Below are 21024 nucleotides of genomic sequence, written 5' to 3'. Positions count from 1 at the left end.
GCTGTTAATCTGACACACTGTTTATGAACTGTGACACGTTATGCCGCGTTCCTTGCCCATATATGACTCTGTGCATCACCTCTTCTCTCTATTTGACAGAGCCAAAGATAAAGGAATGGAAGTGGGATTGCCACTGTGCCATGCTCTGAAATGCAAAATTTATCATCGGGTTTGTTCGGCCAAGGATGTAACAGTGGACTGTATGAAGAGGGATTTAAAAATCAGTCGCACAGTTGTTTGATTTGTGGATTTCTTGATAGGATTTTTTAAGCTCTGTGAATTCTTTGCCTCATTTACGTTGTGAATGGTCAGTTAAAGCTGAATAGTCCTGCAGTCTGAAGCACTTGCCCTGGTAAAAATGTAGGTCTGTGTGTGTGTGTGTGTGTGTGTGTGTGTGTGTGTAAGAGCATTAAAAGGAATAACAGTGGAGGTGTGGCGAGACGAAAAGTGTCACTTTGGTCCTGCTCTGTGATTAATGGTGTGATTAACCGCTCCGATCCATGTCAGAACCCACACGCACGCACGCGCAAATACATGCACAACATGCGAGCACACACTTGAGCGCACACAAACACACAGAGGCCTATTAATGGCCCTGAATGGGAGAATCCAGATGCAGCGTGCAGATAATTGTACTGAAAACACCAAACGTGGAGTCCCAGGGCCAGCAGGACTTTATTCTGAGTTCAGCGTGTTTATTTTCGCAATTGAGTTATTTCTGCAGGGACTTAAATCATGGAATAAAAACACTCCAATGCAGGTCAATTTTTAATTGAGTCCAAAGTGTATTTTGAATCCCCGCCTCCTCCTCTTCCTCTGCCCCCTCACCTCACACAAACCCAAACATTACCTTACCCTGCTGGTTTAATGCTCTCCTAATTTCAAATGCGATTTAGGAGTCTGGAGTTCGGCCACGTCATGTTTATCCAACTTAAAATACCTTCAGTGCCTACACACTAGTTAGCTAGACAGCTTGAGAGTCCTGCAATGGTCAGTCAGATGAACTTAGGCTAATTGCAGAGACAAAAAACCTGTTTTCGCCAGTTCTGTTTCATATTTTTGCAGTGTACCTTAGGTCAATGGCCGAAGCGCAGGAGGTGTGTGTCTGGCTATCTATGGGAATATGTTTGTGCTTCTGCTTGTGTTTACAAGAGTGGGCGGATAGAATGTTTGTGTGTCACAACACCGGATTTACGACATCCTGCTTGATGACGAGGACAGTCATCTCCGATCTGCTCCGCAGGGTTACGCAAGGCCTTCCCTTGAGGCCCATGAGTGTACAGTTGTACGTCTGGCTCTGAGTGTGTGATGACGCTTGGTGGTGTGTTTTCTCTGCACCTGTAGACAGTCATTTGTTGCCACCCCCCATCCGTGCACACACTCACAGACACAAACACAATGTGGTAACCAGTGGTGGCAGGGGAAAGATGTCATATCCTCCTCAGCCTACTCTATTTGACTCCATTACACTATTACATGTCTGTGAGTCACACTGAGGTACCACTAATACAGCACTTAGCAGACCACTTCAAAGATGTCTGCTCCTTTTCTGTGGAATCTCTGTCTGAGTCTAAGGAGATCTGGAATGAGTGAGTTTGCTGTGACATCTGCTTACGTACAAGGGCCCACGGCTGCGGATGTGGGTGCTGTGTGTCTGTCTCTGCTGTCCACCTGTCTATTTTCCAACATATTTTGAAATCCCAACTTTTTATTTTTATTCGGAGAGTTAATATCGTTCATTTTTTATATTTTATGCATTTATGATAACCTTCTGTCTTACCTTTTCCCCCTCTCATCCTCTCAGGCAGCAGGCTTTGCTGGCAGCCATCAGTGAGAAGGATGCTAACATCGCCCTGCTGGAGTTGTCCTCCTCCAAAAGGAAAAAAGCCCAGGAGGAAGTGATGGCTCTGAAGAGGGAGAAAGACAGGCTCATGCACCAGCTCAAACAGCAGGTACATCCACCACACGAGACCACCAAGCTTTTTATACGTGCATATAAACGATGAATTAAATTTACAGCACTCCTGGTCTAAGAGGTTGACTGGCCAGCACATGAATCAAATGGAGCCTGGCCTTGCGGTCACCGTTTAGGACATTTGAATCAAAGCAGGACTACAAATTCAAACCTGCTGCAGATGATGAAGCCTTGCCTGTACTAAAACAGCCTCCTGGGCAGACTTTTGAACTTTATAACCAGGAACAGATAGAGGTTAATAATTCCTGGTAGTTAACAGAATAGACTTCCCCGCCTCAAACCGCACTTACTGCGTTCAGTCATCATAAGCCAAACCAGTCAAGCAGGAGCTGTGATTCCAAATCCAGGGGCATAAACACACGAGGAATGCTTTTCTCTTAACAATAACGTCGCAATCAGAGTCATTAGATCCACTCAAGTCGCAGACATAGGCTAGTATCCCTGATGAGTCACTGGCGGACTTTTGTGTCTCACATCTTCCGGTCAAACAGACACAAATCCCAGCACCCACTCACACACATACTTTCGAACACACACCTATTTCCCATATTGCCCTGGCTCTCAATATAACCTGAGGCTGATGAAGGTATGTGGGTCATTAAGGTCTGGTCAGACCACATCAGTGACTGAGCTAACGTGAATGCTAACGATAATGAGCCAACAGCAGGGAGTCCACATATACGGTCTCCTGAGTCACAGGGGCTTCTGGGAAACATGGTGCATTTAAAAGTCAACAGATGCAGTGGCTGGGTGTGCATTTTAGTGCGTACCTGTGTTTGTTCGTGTCTCGTAAACGCTAAACAGTTCCTAGGGGGTGCAATTCCATTGGAGGAATTTCAAGGAAAGCCTATTATCTGTTTATCGCCATTGGATGCGTCATGTTTTCCCGTTGGGTAACCAGCAGTTACAGTCCACCTGATGATGTGATGAGCTCTAATTGCAACTATTTGGCTTGTGGGCCTGGAGCAGACGAGAGGAGAGGAGAAGAAAAGAAAGGGAGGGGTGGGAGAAGAGAATGGTGGGGGGCGCAGAAAGTACATCAACTTTCTTTGTCTCCTCTTTTTCATACACGCAATCCTGGTTTCTTAGAAAGTCTTGAAGCATGCAATCATGCATATGAATCCATTTAAATGCTACAGCTAAGTGCTACGGTGTACCAGGCATGTGTTCCCATGGTCATGGAAAATCTGGAAAAGGCATGGACTTTCACAATCACAGTTTCAAGACCTAGAAAAGTCATGGAACTAGTAAAAATGAATGAAAGGTTTGGGAAAGTCATGGAATTTTGTTGTGTGTAATGTGTAATGACGACATAACGTAGCTCTATTATGCATAGATGTGTGACAGCATTTTGTTTACCATGACATACGTCTTGCATTTCTGCCCTAGCTGAAATTATGTTTGAGCAGAGTTGAATCTAATATGTTTGAAAAACACCAGGCATGTGGGGCAAGAAGTAAAAACATATACACATTATGGGTCCTTGAAAAGTCATGGAAAAGTTTTGAAATTTTGTCCATGAAAGTGTGTGGGAATCCTGCAGGTAGTGCTTTGGCTACCTTGTGCTGGGGCCCTTAAAGCGTAAGACTATGTCTTATATTAATGTTAAAGAGGCTGTAAGGTAAGTAGTTCCTTTAGGGAGTCTTTGCACTACTTGGGTTCCTTCCACTCCACAGAATGAGCTCTCTGGAGGTTATGTTGTTCAACATGACACACACCGGCTCTCTGTCTCCTGACCTGTTGACACACATATCAGGATAGGTCGCCTTCCTTCAGTCCCGAACAGTCAATGGCGGAAGGAAACTGACCAGGAAATGCCAAAGAATTATGGGACTCAGAGTCTCATAGGAGAAAGCTGATCTGTAGACAGCAGATAGATTACAGATAGCAGTGCCCTGTCTGACCTCCCCACATCCCTCCTTTGGAAGATCTCGTGTGTGTGTGCATAAAGCCGACGGTCTAAGACAAACTTTCCTTTCGCAGACAGTTTGCGTCCCTTTGAGGCATAGGCCTTCTTCAGCACAGACAAACACACATATACAAAGATACAGCCACACACACACATGACGAGTGTGGTGTTTAGACTTCCCAAGGAGAGAGTCAGAACAAATGTGTCCCCATGTGGGAATTCTCTGAGTGGTCCCATCCTAGTGATGGATGGCCAAACGTCACTGGAGCTTTGAAGCAGAGAAAAGATGGATATGGAATCCTCGGAGGTGTGCCATTTTCTGTGACTTTCTCTATCTTTTTCCTCTCCCTCCCCCCCTCTCTTTTCTTGGATGCACTTGAGCATCCATCCTCTCTCTCATGCTGCAAAGATGGATTTTGTGTTCTCAGAGGTGTGCAATTTAGAACGGCTTATGTAAAACGATCCGCCTGCTTAGAGCGGGGTCTCTGCATTACTCCGTTTTACTGGGACAGCATGGCGAGGTTACACACACGCAAACACACACAGAGACTTGATTAAAGGAGTATGTATAAGTGTTGTAAAAAATTGCGCAGCCTTTCCCCAGCTGCCTGTGTGTTTAAGGCCTTTTTTGCAGCCTCCTGTGTCCATATGTGTTAATACAGCTCCGCTCTAATCAGGACAGGCTTGTGATTTACAGAGGGCTTGGATTGAGGTTTGGGATGCAGCTGTGAGCACAGCAGCGGGATCACCACTGCCATGTTTACACCAGCAGCTGCACTTTGATACACAGGCAGAGACCACTCGCTGCACACACATAGTGGAGGCCAAATCTGTTATGGTTAGAGATGTCAATGAAGAACTCTCCTCTCCTCTCTTCTCCTCTGCTCTCCTCTGCTCTCCTCTCCCAGTGCCACCTGTGTCTGTTCCAGGCTGCCTGATCTACAAGCAGGCCTGGAGGCCATTACTGAGCTGTTTACTCTGCAAAGCCCCTTATTAACACTAATTAAAACACACACATTCCACCACATGGACATTTTATATGTGCGCACCTTCTTCGCACATGCACACAGGAATATGTCTGTAAGAAGAGAGTGGATGTGTGTGTTTTTGCATGTGTGTGTGTCTGCTTGAATAAACTGGATGGCCACATGTGGGCTGTCCTGACCACACAGTCAGATTCTTCCAGGAGCAATTCATCACTTCATTCATTTGTGTTTTTGTCTCAGGTCATTAAATATTAACTACGTGCACACACACACACACATGCAAACACATCCTAGGACGTTTGGCTTCGCATCCTACCAAATATGGTTGTAATTAGATGAGCAGGAACAAGTATATGGTTCGTATTAGATTAGCAGCAAGGACTAAACACACTTAAGGCTCTTTTTGAGAATTAAGCAGCATTATTAAGCAATAGGGAAGAATCTGTGTGGAGGCACCTACAGCATGTGCTGTGTAGCAGTACAGTAGTTACATCAGCTGCATGCTATATGATAGTAATTGTCCTGGCCTTAATGACAGGTGTCAGCGCTGTAACTGTTGCGTTGAGGCCAGCCCCACCCAGTCACACCTGCTAGTGTCAACACCTGAGGTCAAGGAGGGCCGTACACCTCAACCTAGCCTTTAACTGCTCTAATCACTGGTCTGGTGTCTGTCTGTGCCCTCCTCCATCCCTCACTCTTCGTCTTTATCTCCGTCTCTCTCTCTCCCTCGCACCACGGTGTCAGTGTTCTCACCTTATCTAAGCAGCTCTTCTCCAATTTAAGCTAATTGCTAACCTCTTTAATACCATCCACATCCTCTCCTGTGATCCTGACTGGCTCGTTTCCTCAGTCATTAGGGCCTCGGCTCCTTATCTCAGCTGCGATGTCCCCGGGCCGCTGACTACTGTAACACCGTCTCCCTCCTATCTCCCCAGTTGACTCAGGCTTTTTCGTCTCCTCCTGCCATGACTGTCTCTCATTTAAACGAGGAAAGCCGCAACATTCTGGATGAGAGATGCGTGCATGTCTTTCCTTCGAATCATCGTCATCCCCTGCACAATCCCACCTCCCGCTCTGCAGTCATGTCCGCCCTCGGGGGGAAGTATCTGCAGTTAAGGGAATAAAGCTGAGCCTGTCAATATATCTGCACCCACTCTGTCTCTGTCTATCTCCCCGACAGCTGGCCTCAATGGAGTTAGGCTGATTGTTAACGTTAGTCAGCCTGGGCTGTTATCTCTCTCCAAAGCAGCAATGTTGGCAGGATGACAGCCTCTTCCACAAACACTCACACAAATACACACAGATGCACAGACACAAACAAAGGACACACAGTCTTTACAGGCATGCAGAAGGATACATATTTGAGCATAATTTTAATCAATGACATCTAAAATGAGGTTGCTTCAACCGGGCCAGAACGCCTGTGGCCCTAGGCTACATGAAACACTCTCTAACTGTTCATACTAGGATTCGTCTAATCCAATTAAATGATAATCTGCAATATGGATGACATTTGACAGACTTACAGTACTTTCATCAGGCACTCCAACTCAGTCAATTTATGACCTGTCAAGTGTTGTTAGCGGCACTGTTTTTATCATCTTTGATGGCTTTCAACATGCTTTCCCCCCATCCAAGAATCCCTCAGTCTAATCATTCTAAGACCCCAAGAACATTTTTAAGAAACAAATAAGCAGTGTTGAAGAAATGAATGGCCTAGTGTGTACGCGTGTTATAATTATGCCATATAAATTTTCTTGTTTATCTCCTCTCTTTTTTGGCAGACTCAGAGCAGAATGAAGCTGATAGCGGATAACTACGAGGAAGATCACATCCACCCCCAACATCACCCTCACCATTCTCACCACTTGCATCCAGTAAACATGCACCACCGAAGCCTGCCAAGAGGGCCCCCCCACACCAACCACCGACCACCTATGGACCAGGTCAGTGTGAATGTGTATGAGCACGCAGACACACACTCAGCCACGCCAGCCAGTTTGGGCTTGTTTACACAAGTTGACAAGTTGCGGGCTCTCATCTTCGTGCTTTTAAAGTTGGTGCAATTTCATATTTGTCATCTCCACCACCAGTCAGTTGTGGTCGGACTTGACAGCATAAAATTTCCCCTCTGTCCTCTGCTCTCTCTTCTCCCTCAACTCCAATACTTCCAGCCAAGTCAGTTATTCATATCATTCAGATAAGAGGCCTGAAGGGAGAGACTGCCAAATGAGTGTTTTTGATCGATGGGATTTGTGTGTGAGATTAGTTTATATATCAGTCATCTCTCATACGAGCTCCTTCTCTCTGTCTCAGTATCATCTCCAGACTGCCCTTAGGACAAACTTAATGTGTCTGTTTGAAGACAGCTCAAGAAGAACAAACTGTTGTTGTTATCAGCAGAGTGTTTGAGCGTTGGCGTGCATGCATCCAAATGTGCGCACGCAGGAGGAGTGTGCAGGCCTGTGCGTGTGCAGATGCACATGGAGGTGCACACCTGAGCCTTTGTTGATACTATGTACCCAGATGGTATCGCTAACGGGGGGAAAGCAATCTTCAAAGAAACACAGGGATGATTTCACTGTCTTTCCAAGTGCTGATAAAAGCTTAGTTATTAGAATGCAATATAAACTCATCACAGCTCTATTGTTGTCAAGAGCTTGTGATCGGGGGATTCCAAACTAAGGTGTGTGTGTATGTTTGGGGATTGAAGACGAATACCTGGGGATTTCCACCTGAGTCTAAATTCCAACTTCTGTTCTATCTGATAGGCACTACTGCAAGTTTCTAGACTTTATAAATGTTTCTGAAACTGCTGTGTAAATTGGAGTCAAACATGCACTGGGGATCCCCTGTCTTTAATACCTCCCCAAACACACGCACATGCACACAGTCATATCCATGCATCACCCCACACATACCTCGGCAATATGTAAGAGGACAGGATAGCTGGTTTTAATATTCCTTTAGCCTTTTACGCCTGTGGAAAGACTCCTAAAAGAATGTGAGGGTCTAGGGTTGATTGACATCCATATGCAAACTTTTCTCTTCGAATCTCACACAGTAAGGCATCTTTATGTGAACAATTGCATCATTTTCAACAACAGAATGATTCTACATCTAATTTTGAAGGTTTTTGCAGCATATATATGGGGAAACAAATGACCTGGAACATAGCTGAACACTAAAAGCGATCCTGTAATCCCACACGGACCAAGTTTAATTTCTAGCTCTGCAGTTACTAGTGTTTCTCATCTTACTTGCCAAAATTATATTATCAAGCTATCAAGTCTCAACATTTTCCTATTGTATTGCAGAATATTATGCAGCTATGGTAGGCTTCATATTAAACACTGAACTGCAGGGGGTCATTTTTTAGTAAAACACATTACTCTGCTTTGCGCTTATAAATATCTTCCCTCCAATACGGCTACCAGAACTGTTTTACTGCAGCAGTGTTTATAGTGTTTGACATATGAAACAGTAGCTCCCTGCAAGCGATATTTCAGTTTTTCAAGTTGGACTGAGAAAGCCTAGTGAAGAAAGTATTATTAGGGTTGCTGGGAAATCTTGTTAAGAATGTAGGGAATAACAAAACAACTCATAAATCCAGACAGATTGGCTAAAATTTACTTTCTATTAAAGTTGAATTTCTATGTCTATAAAAGGGAACTGTGATGACTTGCATTTCGTATGCAACATTTGGGGTAAAATTAAAGTCAATTTGGTTTTGAAAGGAGGCAAAAATGTGAATAAATGTAGCATAAGTTAGATAAAAGACAATGTCTACAGTTGTGTCCACGTCAAAAACATGTATCAAAATGTCATCACCCCCTTCTGCCCACAAGCTTCAGCCAAACTGATTTATTATTTAGGTAAGTTGTTTCTCTGTCGCTTTCCCTCTTGTGTCAAGCACACATGCTTCAAAAACAACAGATCCTGTTGACAGAGGTCAGCCAATCACCTCATGGCTTTTCCTCATATCTGATCTTTGACCTCATGGAGAAGTTCGGCAGAGGTCAGAGTAAGACCTCCAATGTATGTGTATGTGTTTGCGTGTGTGTGTGTGTGTGTGTGTGTGTGTGTGCGCTGATGATTGGGGATGTCAGATCACACAGTCTGGATGTCACTGAAGTCCCTGAGGTGAGACTGTTTTCCCTCCAAACACAGAGCTCCTTTAATCTCTCTTTGAAATGTGATTAATTGCTCTATTTGTTTTCTCTTGAACACTTTGTTCCATCTCTCTCATTAGTTCTATTACTTTACCTCTTCTTGTACTTTCTCCATCTAATTTTTACAAAGCTTTTGACACTCTTTTCTTTAAATCATACCTCTACTGTCTCGTCTTTTACGCCTTTAACATCCCTTTTCTTCCTGGTGTGTTTTCTTCCCACCCGCATTCCTTCTCTCCCTGTCTCTTTCATTCCTTCCTTCAGTCCTTTCTCCCCTCCATCTTTCCCATTTCAAATGTAATATCCAAGTGCGGCCAGGCCAGTGGTTCAGTACATTGCCTGGTCCAGGAACGCCACTCGAAGGATGATTGATGATGATAATGATAATGATGATGAAGAGGGTCTGCACGCTCACCCTAGAGACCACAATGCCTTTCCAAGATAAAGCTAGTGCCATGAATAACATAACAGTGACCACACATGCTTTTTTTTTTCTGCATTTGCATTTGCTCATACACATACACACCGCTTGCACACCCGACTGGCACATTTAAGACACGTAAGCACAAATGCACGCACTGGAATAGTGGACGCACAAACACAAGAACACACTTCAAAGTTTTCCCAAGGAGCCAAACCGCATGTCATTCAAAGCTTATTGCTACAGTTAGTGGGTCCATCCCAATCCTCTAACTATACTCCCTGTCCTCTACTTAATCTGTGATGGACTCCGTCTGAGGACAGGTGAAATCTAATCAGAGGAGACAAGCACAGGAAGTGGAGTTAGCCTCTTGAGATGCACCCCAGGTCTGCGTCTCAGCGTGGAGTGTGCGCAGTTTGACGGGCATGTTGTGTTCATGTTGTTCTCATTTAGCCATGCCAGCACCACTGCCAGATACTTGGCAGCAGCCTCGGAAGGAAATAGAAAACAGCCATAAAGTGTTTATCAGAGACAGAATTATACAACCTTTTCTTTTGGGTTGTTGCTCTTTTTTTTCTAAGCCTTAACATGCTGCCTGCTTCAGGTTTATGAGAAGTAGCACATGGTATTTGGCCTGTTTGTGTGTGCATGTGTGTGTGTCCATGTGAGTGTGTGTGAATGTGTGTTTAACCTGGCAGAATGAGTGGTTATAGGCCTGGCTCTGTTTACAGGGCCTGTCACAGCCATTCACTGCATGTTAGCATTTAGCATCTAGCATGTTCCATTGAAAGGCCATTATATCTATAGCTTAGCTGCTTAGGTGTAGCCTACTGAGTTTACCGAGCTTGTCACAACCACTCAGTCCAACCAAAGCCGCTGTGGACTGCAGCCAAGGCCCTTGTGTTTTTCCTTTTTTTTTTTTGCTCTTGTGTAGCATAGACCCTACTTTGCCCTAGCCTAGTTTAGCATTATGCAGGCAAGACCTTGGCTATAGCGAGCTGCCAGCTCATGCTAACCATTGTAATGTTAGTGTCTGAGTGAATTAGCCTTCCTGTTAGCAGGGCTCTTGTCTGCACAGTTTCAGCCCCAAGGAAACCCCTTGTGTGTTTCGTTATTGGTTCCTAACAGTCACACTGAGGAAAGCATTTTATGATATCATACACAGCTTTTCTGAATGAGGAGCATGAACAGGATTGTTTTGATTAAAAAGCCACAGAGGGTTAGGAGGGCCATACGATTAGGCAATGAGACACTACTTGTAAAGACATAACCGCTGGGCCAGAGTTTGTACAGTAAATGTTCTGGTCTAAAGGGAAGCCATTTTCTGCCACATACATGCAGTTTTTGGAGACTTTTTACATAAATCATTGATGGTCAGTGGATAGATGATGATGATTTTTCCCATGTTTTTCTAACAGGATGATGAAGAGGGAATATGGGCATGATGACCATCACCGTGGAAACCCTGCATCCATTTGTCCACAGTGAGTTTATATTGCTCTGCTATTGTTACATTTTTCTACTAATTTCAGAGTTAATGTACTCCTTTCCAGGGTGTAGTGCTGTATATCAGCTCCAGATATTTTAATGATCTTCCACACAATAGGCTTCTTCAGTGGGCTCGAGTAACCATTAGCCGGGAACACTGATGGCACCACAATAACCACAGCATTACCCAACTCTGACAGAAGAGAGTGTAATAGAACCCGGCTCCTTTTCCCATTGCTTATGAATTTCAGTCAACTAAAGAGCCTCAGTTGATTCAGAGGTTTATGGCTGCCTTTCTCTGAAATGCTCATATGCTGGTTGTGCCGCATGCTGTGTGTGTGTGTGCTCTGTGGCTGTATAGGTAACTGCGTGGTATTAGACCAATGCACAACCAGCAGTCTAAAGCGAGCGTACCATGGCCCATAGGTGATAAAAACGACACGGTGAGAAAAACCAGAGATGGACGAGTCTGTCTCTCCCCGCCTCACTTTTTCAGCTGTAGTAAAGTTTTACCGCGCTACCCCACCCTGTTGTGTGCCAGTGTGTGGGGTAGTTAATTGCAATACAACACAGAACAGTCATGAAGCTTTTTTTTTTCTGAGGCTGCGAGCTGAAAAAGCATAAAACGAAGAATGCAGAGTCATAAAGGATAATTCCTGTTTGGGGGGTTTTATATCGAAGCCCCCCCATAGACTCAGGATGCCTTTGAACGCAGGCGTGCGGAAAGAGGTCTGTGCGGGGAGGGCGATGGTTTGCTCGGAGTGAATACATATGCGTAAGACAAAAAGAGATAGTGAAAAAGTGAGATTTGTGAATTTACATATGAGAGATGGAGAAAGAACGATGAAGAAAAGCGAATGTTAGGGGAAGGGTGCTTATGTATTTATGTGGGAACCAGAGAGAAAACCAGGCATCATGGTATGCTCATAGTTTCCAGTGCATCTCATTCTTTTCCCCCAGTAATCCACAGGTGGACCATCACAAGCAGATTCTGTCTCTAACCTCAATGACTTAGTAGTTGTGCACTTTGCCCTAGTGCTGCTTTTGGGATTAAGAGTCCTATAGGTTTTGTGTGAGCAAATGGTTTGTGTTCCTGCACTGCGCCGCTTTAGTGTGTTTAGCTGTGATGTTTGTGTGTGCATTTGCAAGTGTGTATGTGTGTGCAAGAGAGCGTTGCTGAGCTATACAGTGCTGGAGCAGCCCACATAGCCTATAATCCAGTCCATGTGTGCTGAGAATGCAGCAGTGTCAGGATTCACCGTAATGAAACAGACCACACTGCCCCCTTTCTCCCTCTCTTTCCATCTCTCCATCTTTTTTCCATCACTCCTGTTCTTTCCACCTCTCCCCAGATTTCTGCCTGCTCTAACGTATATTCCTTCAAGGTAAACCTAGAGCCGGACCCGTGACTAGCCTACTGCCTCGGTATCTCCAATCAGATATCGTGATGGTGTGTGATGCACATGTGTGTGTATGTGTGTGTATGTCTGTGTGTATTAGTGCTTCTTATCCTGATCTAATAGAATAAGCCAGGCACATTAGCCTTTAGCACAGAATGGTGTTGTGGCTAGCGATATCAGTGCTGCTCATCTATCCACTGCTGTTATTCTGGCAGCGCACAATGCAAGCGCAGCTAACGTGTATTAGCCATTCTCAATGGGAGAACAGATGGGAGCCATTTAGCGGTGTGTAGCTACAGCGCAATAAGGCCAGACCTAATCCCCATATCCTGTCCCTGAGTGAGCCCTCCCTAATATGAGCAAACAGAGATGACAGCACCGATAGACAAATAGCCGGGGATCTGTGTGTATGTGTGTGTATATCGGTGTCTGTGCAGGCATGCATGCTAACTTTGATTGGTGTTCCTTATGGATAACCTTGACTCCCAGTGCTAGGCTACATTCTGAATTCCACACAAACCTAAGTGCTGAGTTTGAGTTGGCAAGTTCAAGTTCTGTGCGTCCAGGTGTGGATTTGTATTGGTTAGCCATGGTTCTCTCGAAAAGGACACTGGGCTCTGATTGGCTCATTGTGGTTGTGTATGTCCTGCTGTTGATTACAGAGGTTTTGTTTACCCTCTTGGCCTCCCAGACCCCCCTCTAATGAAATAAGAATGTCCTTTTGGACAGAGAGCACAAGAGAACGGGGTTGGAGGAAAAAGTGAAGGAGAACATGGGGCCAAAAGAGTGAAGCAAAGTGGGGGGAAGAGGTTTTCTGGAAACATTATGCTTTTATCCCACCGTGAAGTTATTTGTACTGAATGAAGCGAAAAGAAGCTGAGAGGCTTTCCAAGTGGGGACAGAAATATGTTTGTGTGTGTGTGTGTGTGTGTGTGTGTGTGTGTGTGTGTGTGTGTGTGTGTGTGTGCGTGTGTGTGAGTGCAAGCAGGAAGGAGTGAGGCCTTGTTCAGGTTAAAACAAGTCAAGAAGATGGCTTTCATTTGCCCATGCTGTGTTTGCACTGAATACAGTGTTTGTATGTCGACATTGTGTATGCCAGTAAGTATCCCACTCTTGTGTATGTGCGGCTTAAGCAAGTCTAGAAAAAAAAGGAGTCCTAAGTTCAGTGGGAAACTGAAATTTGGCAGCAAAGTCTCAAAACTATTTATTATTCTAAAATACAATTTAGTTAAAGTGTCATGTTTGTGCTTGTCTCTCAGTTGCCTGTTCCTTATTGTTTGGTTTTACCTTCAAGTCCAAGGGCTCCTCCCTACCAGTACTGGCCTCAAAACTGACCTGACAACCTATTAAACTCATGAACCCAAACTACAGCAGCCCTGGAAGCAAAGTAAGCAGGAAACTGTGAATTTGGTTGACAAGACGATAGACCCCCTGCCATAGGTGACTGACTGTGGGAGGTGCCTGCTGGACCTCTTTCTGTCTGTCAGGAGTTTTGTGGGGAACTGGTAGACTGATAGGTAGGCCTTGTGCAGATAAGCCCTCTATGAAGTGTTTATCCTGCTGAGCATACTTAGGATTTAATCAGGATTTATGCTGTCAAACTCGAACCTGATTATATTTCTCACTATTTATATATTTCCTTTTATGCCTCTGCGCTGGTGAAAGCTGTGGCCCGAGGCATTATGTGCTCTGCTTGTCTGTCAGTCTGTCCGTCCCAGTCTCTTAAACAAGATATCTCAAGAATGCCTTGAGGAAATTTCTTCGAACTTGGCATAAACGTGCACTTGGACTCAAGACTAAACTGATTGGAATTTGATGGTCAAACGTCAAGATCACTGTGACCTTGCATCTGTCTCATTCTTGTAGATGCAATATCTCAAGAAGGACTTGAGGGAATTTCTTCTAATCTGGCACAATCGTCCACGTGGATCAAGGATGAAATGATTGACTGGTACTTGGCAGCATCCGATGCACCGATACATAATGTCCCATAGGTGCTCAGTTGGATTTAGGTCAGGGGAACGAGAGGGCCAGTCAATGGCATCAATGCCTTCATCATCCAGGAGCTGCCCACACACTCTGGTCACATGAGGCCAGGCATTGTCCTGCACCCGGAGGAACCCAGGGTCCACTGCACCAGCGTAAGGTCTGACAGTCACTCTGAGGATTTCATCCTGGTGCCTAACAGCCGTCAGGGCACTGTTGGCTATGACATGGAGGTCTGTGTGGCCCTCCAAGGATATGCCTCCCCAGACCATCACTGACCCACCACCAAACCAGTCATGCTGGATGATGTTACAGGCACTGTCACGTTTACCATGGCGTCTCCAGACTCTTTTACGGCTGTCACATGTGCTCAGTGTGAACCTGCTCTCATCTGTGGAGAGAGCAGAGTGCCAATAGTAGTCCTTCCAATTCTGGTGTTCTCTGGCGAATGCCAGTGGAGCACGGTGCTGGGCTGTGAGCACAAGTCCCACTAGAGGACGTTGGCCCTTCATGCCACCTTCATGGAGTCTGTTTCTGACAGTTTGGTCAGTGCCATCCAGGAGGAGCTGGACCACCTGTGCAACCTGATTGGGCTGCACATATGACCTCATGCTACCAGTAGTGACAAGGACACTAGCAGAACACAAAAGGAGAGAAGATTCAGTCAGGAAGGATAAGGAGGGAGCAACTGTCTGTGGTCACCACATGTGAAACCATTCCCTTTTTGGGGATTGTCTTGCTTTTGCCTCTCCATTGCACCTGTTGGTAGGTGAAAAAAAAATATATTTTTGTGTGTGCGTTTCACTGTGTATGCGAGAGTGACAGTAACAGAGAAAAAGTTAGTGTGGTGGATTTGTGATTGCAAAACTGTTCCCCTAATCTTGGTTTAAAGTATTCACAGGCAGCATATCTGCTTTGTCCATTCTCTAGTCTAATTTTTGGCAGTTTTGTTGCTGCAGAGTAAAATGCTCTTTATTGATAATGTCAGACCGCTGGCATGCGCTCTCCTTGGTACTGAAGTGGCGGTGATTTTGTTGCCATTTGGCAGATTGCTGTGTGGATTACTGCTTTGCATGGCCTTTTGTTTCCCGGTGGTAGACTAGTAAAGGTCAGTGACACGGGGCTGGGTGTGGTGATCCTGACGTGGGTGTTTGTTTTATTCCGCTTCTCTGCAATCTCCTATCTTCAGGTTGTAAATGAAACCACATAACCAAACAGTCTTGCAGTGCACAGAGTAGAAAAATAGGTTGAAAAATAAAACATGTCAGTATTGTCAGTTGGAAATTACACCACCTTTCAGCATCTACAGTTTTATAATTACAATGATAACAGTTTACAGCTTAGAAGTGTCTGTCTTTGAATGTCACCATGTTCACATTCCTTTTAACAGTAAACAAGATGCCATGACATTTAATTCAAGATCGGCTTTGAAAGAACAGTCTGCCAGCGGCGCCTTAAATGGTTGAGCCGGCTCTGCCTTTTTTTTCTTAACCGCGTACCAGGATGAATCTCCAGTGTAAACAACTATCACCCAACACATTAATTACGACAAGCTGACGGCACATATTTTTACAAGGCGCCTGAAGAACTAGCTACCCCATGTAATCAACACAACTTAGTAAGTGTAATTAAATAATCCATTGGTTTCACTCTGGATTTGTCTAGACATTCAGGAGTGAATACAAGACAGTGGTTCAGTCTTGTTTCGTTTTCTCGGCAAAGGCTCCACCTGTGTGTATGTGTGATTGTGTGTAAATGCGTGTACTTGTGTGTAATGTTTGGGCAAGTATCTCCTCACACATGCGTGAGGCCGTGCTGTGCGGAAAGTCTTTGGTGGGCAGTGAACCACGGCTCGGAGGTCAGTGGAGGCGTCTGACCGAGGCCATCCCTCAGCCAGCTGTCAGCATCATCAGTCTTTGAGGTCAAAGGTTGTTCCACCAGATTGAACATGAGTGGAGAGAAGTCGATAACTTGGCAACACCTGAGCAACAACATCTGAGTGCGCTGTATGTTGTATCTATTCTCCTGAAACAACACCTGAATTATTCTTTGAGAGGCCCATCGCGCTGTAGGTCTGGTTGATACAGGTTTTAAACTCTGTTATCATTCCCTGAGTAAGGAAGGAGTTTCACATTCACAGCAAATTAGAAAACACTGTTTATGCAAGGAGGCAGTGTTTTTCGGGAGCGAGATGGGAGCTAAGTCGTAAACGTCTCGAAAATGTGTTTACTGTATTAATACTTTGGCATCATGATTAATTTGACATTGATGTTTGAAAATGCCACGTAAATTAATACCTTTTAAGCAGGTGAATAAGGAGTGGTGACAGAGTTGCTTTGTCACCGTTGGTGTTTGAAGCTGCAGACAGACAGGACCCAGAGACGCTTCTTCAGCCGCAGCAGACAGAGGAGGAGGTGGAGGTTGGGGGGGGATAGGAGGAAAGGAAGGTCTGGCAATGTTGTGAGGCAGACAAGTTTATTCTTGTTTTTTTTTTTTGTGGTTTTCTTGAAGTCGTACGCAAGAGAGGACAGTTAGACACCTGATGTGTGGATCATAAGGCAGTTTGTCTGAGTAAGCTCCCTTTCCCCACCCACAACACGCTCATTACACACGCAGAGACACGGCCACACACACAACCACTCGTGCAAACGTGTAAATGTGCAGGAGCGAAGAGTAATATTTAGGTTTTGTAATGCTAGTTTTATGATCACAGGTAAATCCCTACTCATCAGTGCTTATCCATGCAGAGGAAATTTGCATGTGTGTTCTCATCTTATGAATCTATGCAGTCCTGTGCAGGAAACCCCGTAAGTGGAGGACAGCGCAACCATCACGTGCAGATCAGAGGAGCTTGGCAGACAGTTAATTGTATAGATCCCACCTTAACTGACCCTAACATGTCTGCTATCCACTTCAGAGCAGAGGTTATGGAAGTGATTCAGAGCCCTGTCTTCTGATGCTGTTTCCAAGAGTGGCAAGCCTTTCTCTCATACAAGCCAACCAAGTGAGACCAAAATGAGATTTGTCCTGCGGTCGCTGATGGTGGCCTGAGTCAGCATCCCCTTGCAGCCACAGCCGGCCATGAGCCGAGACATTTTCACCAGTCACCCTCTCCAGTGTCCCAAAGTTGCTTTTTAAAATTTGTTTTACGTTAGTATTATTTAAGGATTTCATTTTATTAGCTGTTGAGTTCCAGTTTTGAATTGTTAAGTATCAACTCTTAGGTAAATTTGGAGTAAATACGTAACAATAAACAAGAGATTTTAGGTCAAACATGCACTGGTACCTGTTGAGGATTTGTATTTTATACGATCTTGTCGACAACAAATATCCTCAGTGCTGCCTCTCTCTCCTTTTGAACTGTGCACTGCTGAGTGCTCTGACCTCACTAGCTTTATTAAAGCATTATGCTACAATGTGGTAGTTAAGTGTTTTTCCCAGCCGTTGTTGTTGGGGGTTTTCAGTTCAAGTGCACAAACACGCCTGCCAGAAGACAATAAGCACTTACTTTTCTTTCTCTGGTATGTAATTGAAATGACGCTATAGTGCTTTCTCATTTATGACCTCTAATTCGCTGGCTCAGGTTCATAATCTCAAACATGCTGCAAGTAACATTAACCCTCAAAAACGGCTTTATCCCAGTGGGCTCAAAAAAAAAAAACAACGTGCAAACTTACATGGCATGGGTGTGTTCTTGCTTTTTAAATTATAATTATTGAAACATTTTGTGGATGCCTATAAGCTGAAATACTTTTACTGAACAACCTCATCTTCCCCTCTCTGTCTGAACATGCCAGGTGTGATTCAGTCTGCGTCTGTAAACTCCTCTCTGGTTTGCTCGCTGTGCAGAAATGGCTCAGCCAGCCCACGATCATAAATCAGCACACCTCAAGCTGTCGCTATTTTTCACCTCTTTTTCCCTCCTCCCACCCGTGTTATCAGTTATCTCCATCGCTTCTTCAAATGCCATTGGCGAGAGAAAGATACATCCAAGTATTTTTGTGGCTGGCTAAATGAGACTAAGAATAGATCCAACATGATATACAAGATTAGAAATGCAGATCTTAACATTGCGGTGGATCTGTTTGACATTGCAGTCACTATTTTAACATCTTTAGCAAGTTCTAACTGTGCAGCCAGTGTGTGTGTGCGTGTGTGTGCAAAATAAAGACCAAGAAAAAGAAAAAGAGGGAGAAGGAGAGATTGGCAGGATTATAAGAGTGTTTTGTGAGCTTATGCTGATGGCAGCACACAAAAGCCCTTCCCTCAGGAGAAACTCGCACCTGGGGAGGCACTGGTGAGCAGTTGCGTGCATTTGTGTGTGCGTGTGTGTTTGGGAGCCAGGGAGTAAAATCATTGAGCATAAGAGAACCCTCAGTGGGATGCTCTAGAGGTCAGATCCCCCGTTCAAGCTGGATTACATCCCAAAGAGAAAGTCTGAACAGCCACAAAGAGGCACTGATGGAGGGAGGTATAGGGATTTAGAGACAGAGAAAAGGGAATCACAGCCTTTTGACTTTAAACCTGTTATTTTCCTCAGACTTCCTGTGCTCTCCTCTCTCTTTCTCTCTCCCTCTTACACACACACACACACACACACACATACACACACACACACACACACACACCAAAAGCACTAAAACACCACATAGCCTCAGGTCTTGGGTAAGTCCTGTGTTGTCCCCCAAACTGTGTTTTTAAACATATAGACCCACCCTCAGGCTGCCAATCATGGACATCCCTCCTGCCCCGAGGCAGAGGGAGATATACCGATACACAGAGGTGGGGTGGGCTCACTACAAACTAGAGGACTCACACCTGCTGTGTTTGCCATATGTGATCACTTCTTATAATGTACCACTCACTTAAAGGATGTCACACCCTGCAACATACAGCACCTCTGACGCCTCAACTCAAGCACCACCACGCACACACACACACCCAGACATGCATACACTTAAATCGCCTAATAGAAAGCAAACATTTATGATCAAGATTGACACCCACGGAAACACTGTGGCGGAGAAATAACACTAAATGTATTTTAATAAGTAATAGCAGAAGGAATTTCACTATTTTCTTTCCCTATTCTAGAAATGCCAGAGCTGCTATCGGACACTCCTTGTAGGACTGAAGAGGAAAACTAACAGGAATTTACCTGTTTCCGTCTGCTGAAAGTCATCCCGGTGCAGAGTCAGCGGAGAGGCTTCATAACTCGGGCTATCGCGGAGCTACTGTAATAACATCAACAACCTTTGGACTGCCACTCAACATTAAGGGCTGACCACTAATTAGGCCTCGTATAACAGTAGGCTGCAGTTTATTTCTCACGCTAGCCCGACACTTTCCCAAAGGTCGTCCACGTCAGGGAAGCTTGTAAAAAGCGAGATATGCTGTGTTGCCATTTGTCGAACAACAGCACCTTTCCTCCATAATTTATGTCTTGCGGTGTAATTAGTTATGATAGCTTTCTTTTCCTCAAAAGAAGAGTCGCTGACATTCTATATCAGTGACCTATTCAAACCTGCATAATGTTTGTTGAACTTAGGCTTCAAATCCCAAAATGGGTCACAGGCGTATTGCTGCAGGGTACCCATATGACATGGGTAGTAAAATGTTTTAAAGCCCCTGAGTCTCGGCTCTACAGAATAAACGTCTCATTTGGGCCCCACGCTGAAAAAAAGTGTATAAACCCCTGGCCTGAACGAAAGTTAGTCCAACACAGCTCAGCTTGTTGGGCTGAGTAGTTTTCAGCCAGGTTGTGTTTTCCAGTGAAACCTTAGAATTGGATGCCAGAATGGCCTCTCTCTCTGTCACTAGATCACTAGACAAGCAGATTAGTGCTGTAGCTGCTCTGTCTGTCCCTCGCAGCTTACTGTATGTCACTGCTGTAATCCTTGTCATCAAACCAATGGGTCAGGCTACTTTACAAGGGTGTCTTTCCCATACATGGATGCACTTACGCACACATGCATAGAACTTACACATGTGCAGTAGGGACTCACTCTCCTGCTCTTTCTCTCTCTCTTATCTGGGCTCGTGGAAAAGCCACACTTCTACGATGACATTCAGCACAGGATTAAAGCCCATGTAAGACCCTCCTCAGCTTACACTGCCGCTGCCAAGAGGGGATCTATACAACCACACACTCTCATGCAACCTTGTACACACACTTGCAGAGACACAACTGCAAGCACACACACACACACATACACACACACACATACTGTAAGCAGGCAAGCACAAACTTGTTTGTGCGTGCACACACACATCCCTGCACCCCTGTTGCTTAGCATGTGGTACTCTTGTTACTCCAGACCAAAGGAAGTCTATCTCCTCAACAAACACAGCGAAAAGTAGTCATGCACACACAAGCCACATACAGGCACGCTTATAAACACACAGTCACTGACATCCTTTTGTCCCGCATCCCGCAACTATCATCCTTGCTCCTCTTTCCGAAACAAGGGTATCCTTGCCAGGAATGAGCCCAGACACCAATCCCATCTGTCTGCAATGGAATCATGGATTCCCCCCCGACACACACACACACATATACATATACACACACAAACTTCCATACATACAGGACTGTTTGCGCTAGTGTTGCCAGAACGGACAACGAGATGAACAGTTACAGAGAGAAGGGATTGAGACTGGTGGTAGATTGAATGCAGACTCTCTGGG

General features: G+C 44.9%; 1 protein-coding gene across 1 annotated transcript in view; it reads left to right on the top strand.

Annotated features, from left to right (window-relative positions):
- Positions 1-21024, top strand: part of LOC126403112 (ERC protein 2-like) — a 178675-nt gene that overhangs the window by 129263 nt on the left and 28388 nt on the right. The window contains exons 15-17 of the mRNA XM_050065575.1: positions 1805-1952; positions 6655-6816; positions 10882-10947. Coding sequence (XP_049921532.1) covers positions 1805-1952; positions 6655-6816; positions 10882-10908 — 337 coding nt within the window. The 3' untranslated portion in view covers positions 10909-10947. The remainder of the gene's footprint in view (positions 1-1804; positions 1953-6654; positions 6817-10881; positions 10948-21024) is intronic.

This window comes from Epinephelus moara, chromosome 16 (assembly GCF_006386435.1).
Source record: "Epinephelus moara isolate mb chromosome 16, YSFRI_EMoa_1.0, whole genome shotgun sequence".
NCBI classification, from domain to species: domain Eukaryota; kingdom Metazoa; phylum Chordata; class Actinopteri; order Perciformes; family Serranidae; genus Epinephelus; species Epinephelus moara.
This window is presented reverse-complemented; position numbering and strand designations above follow the sequence as displayed.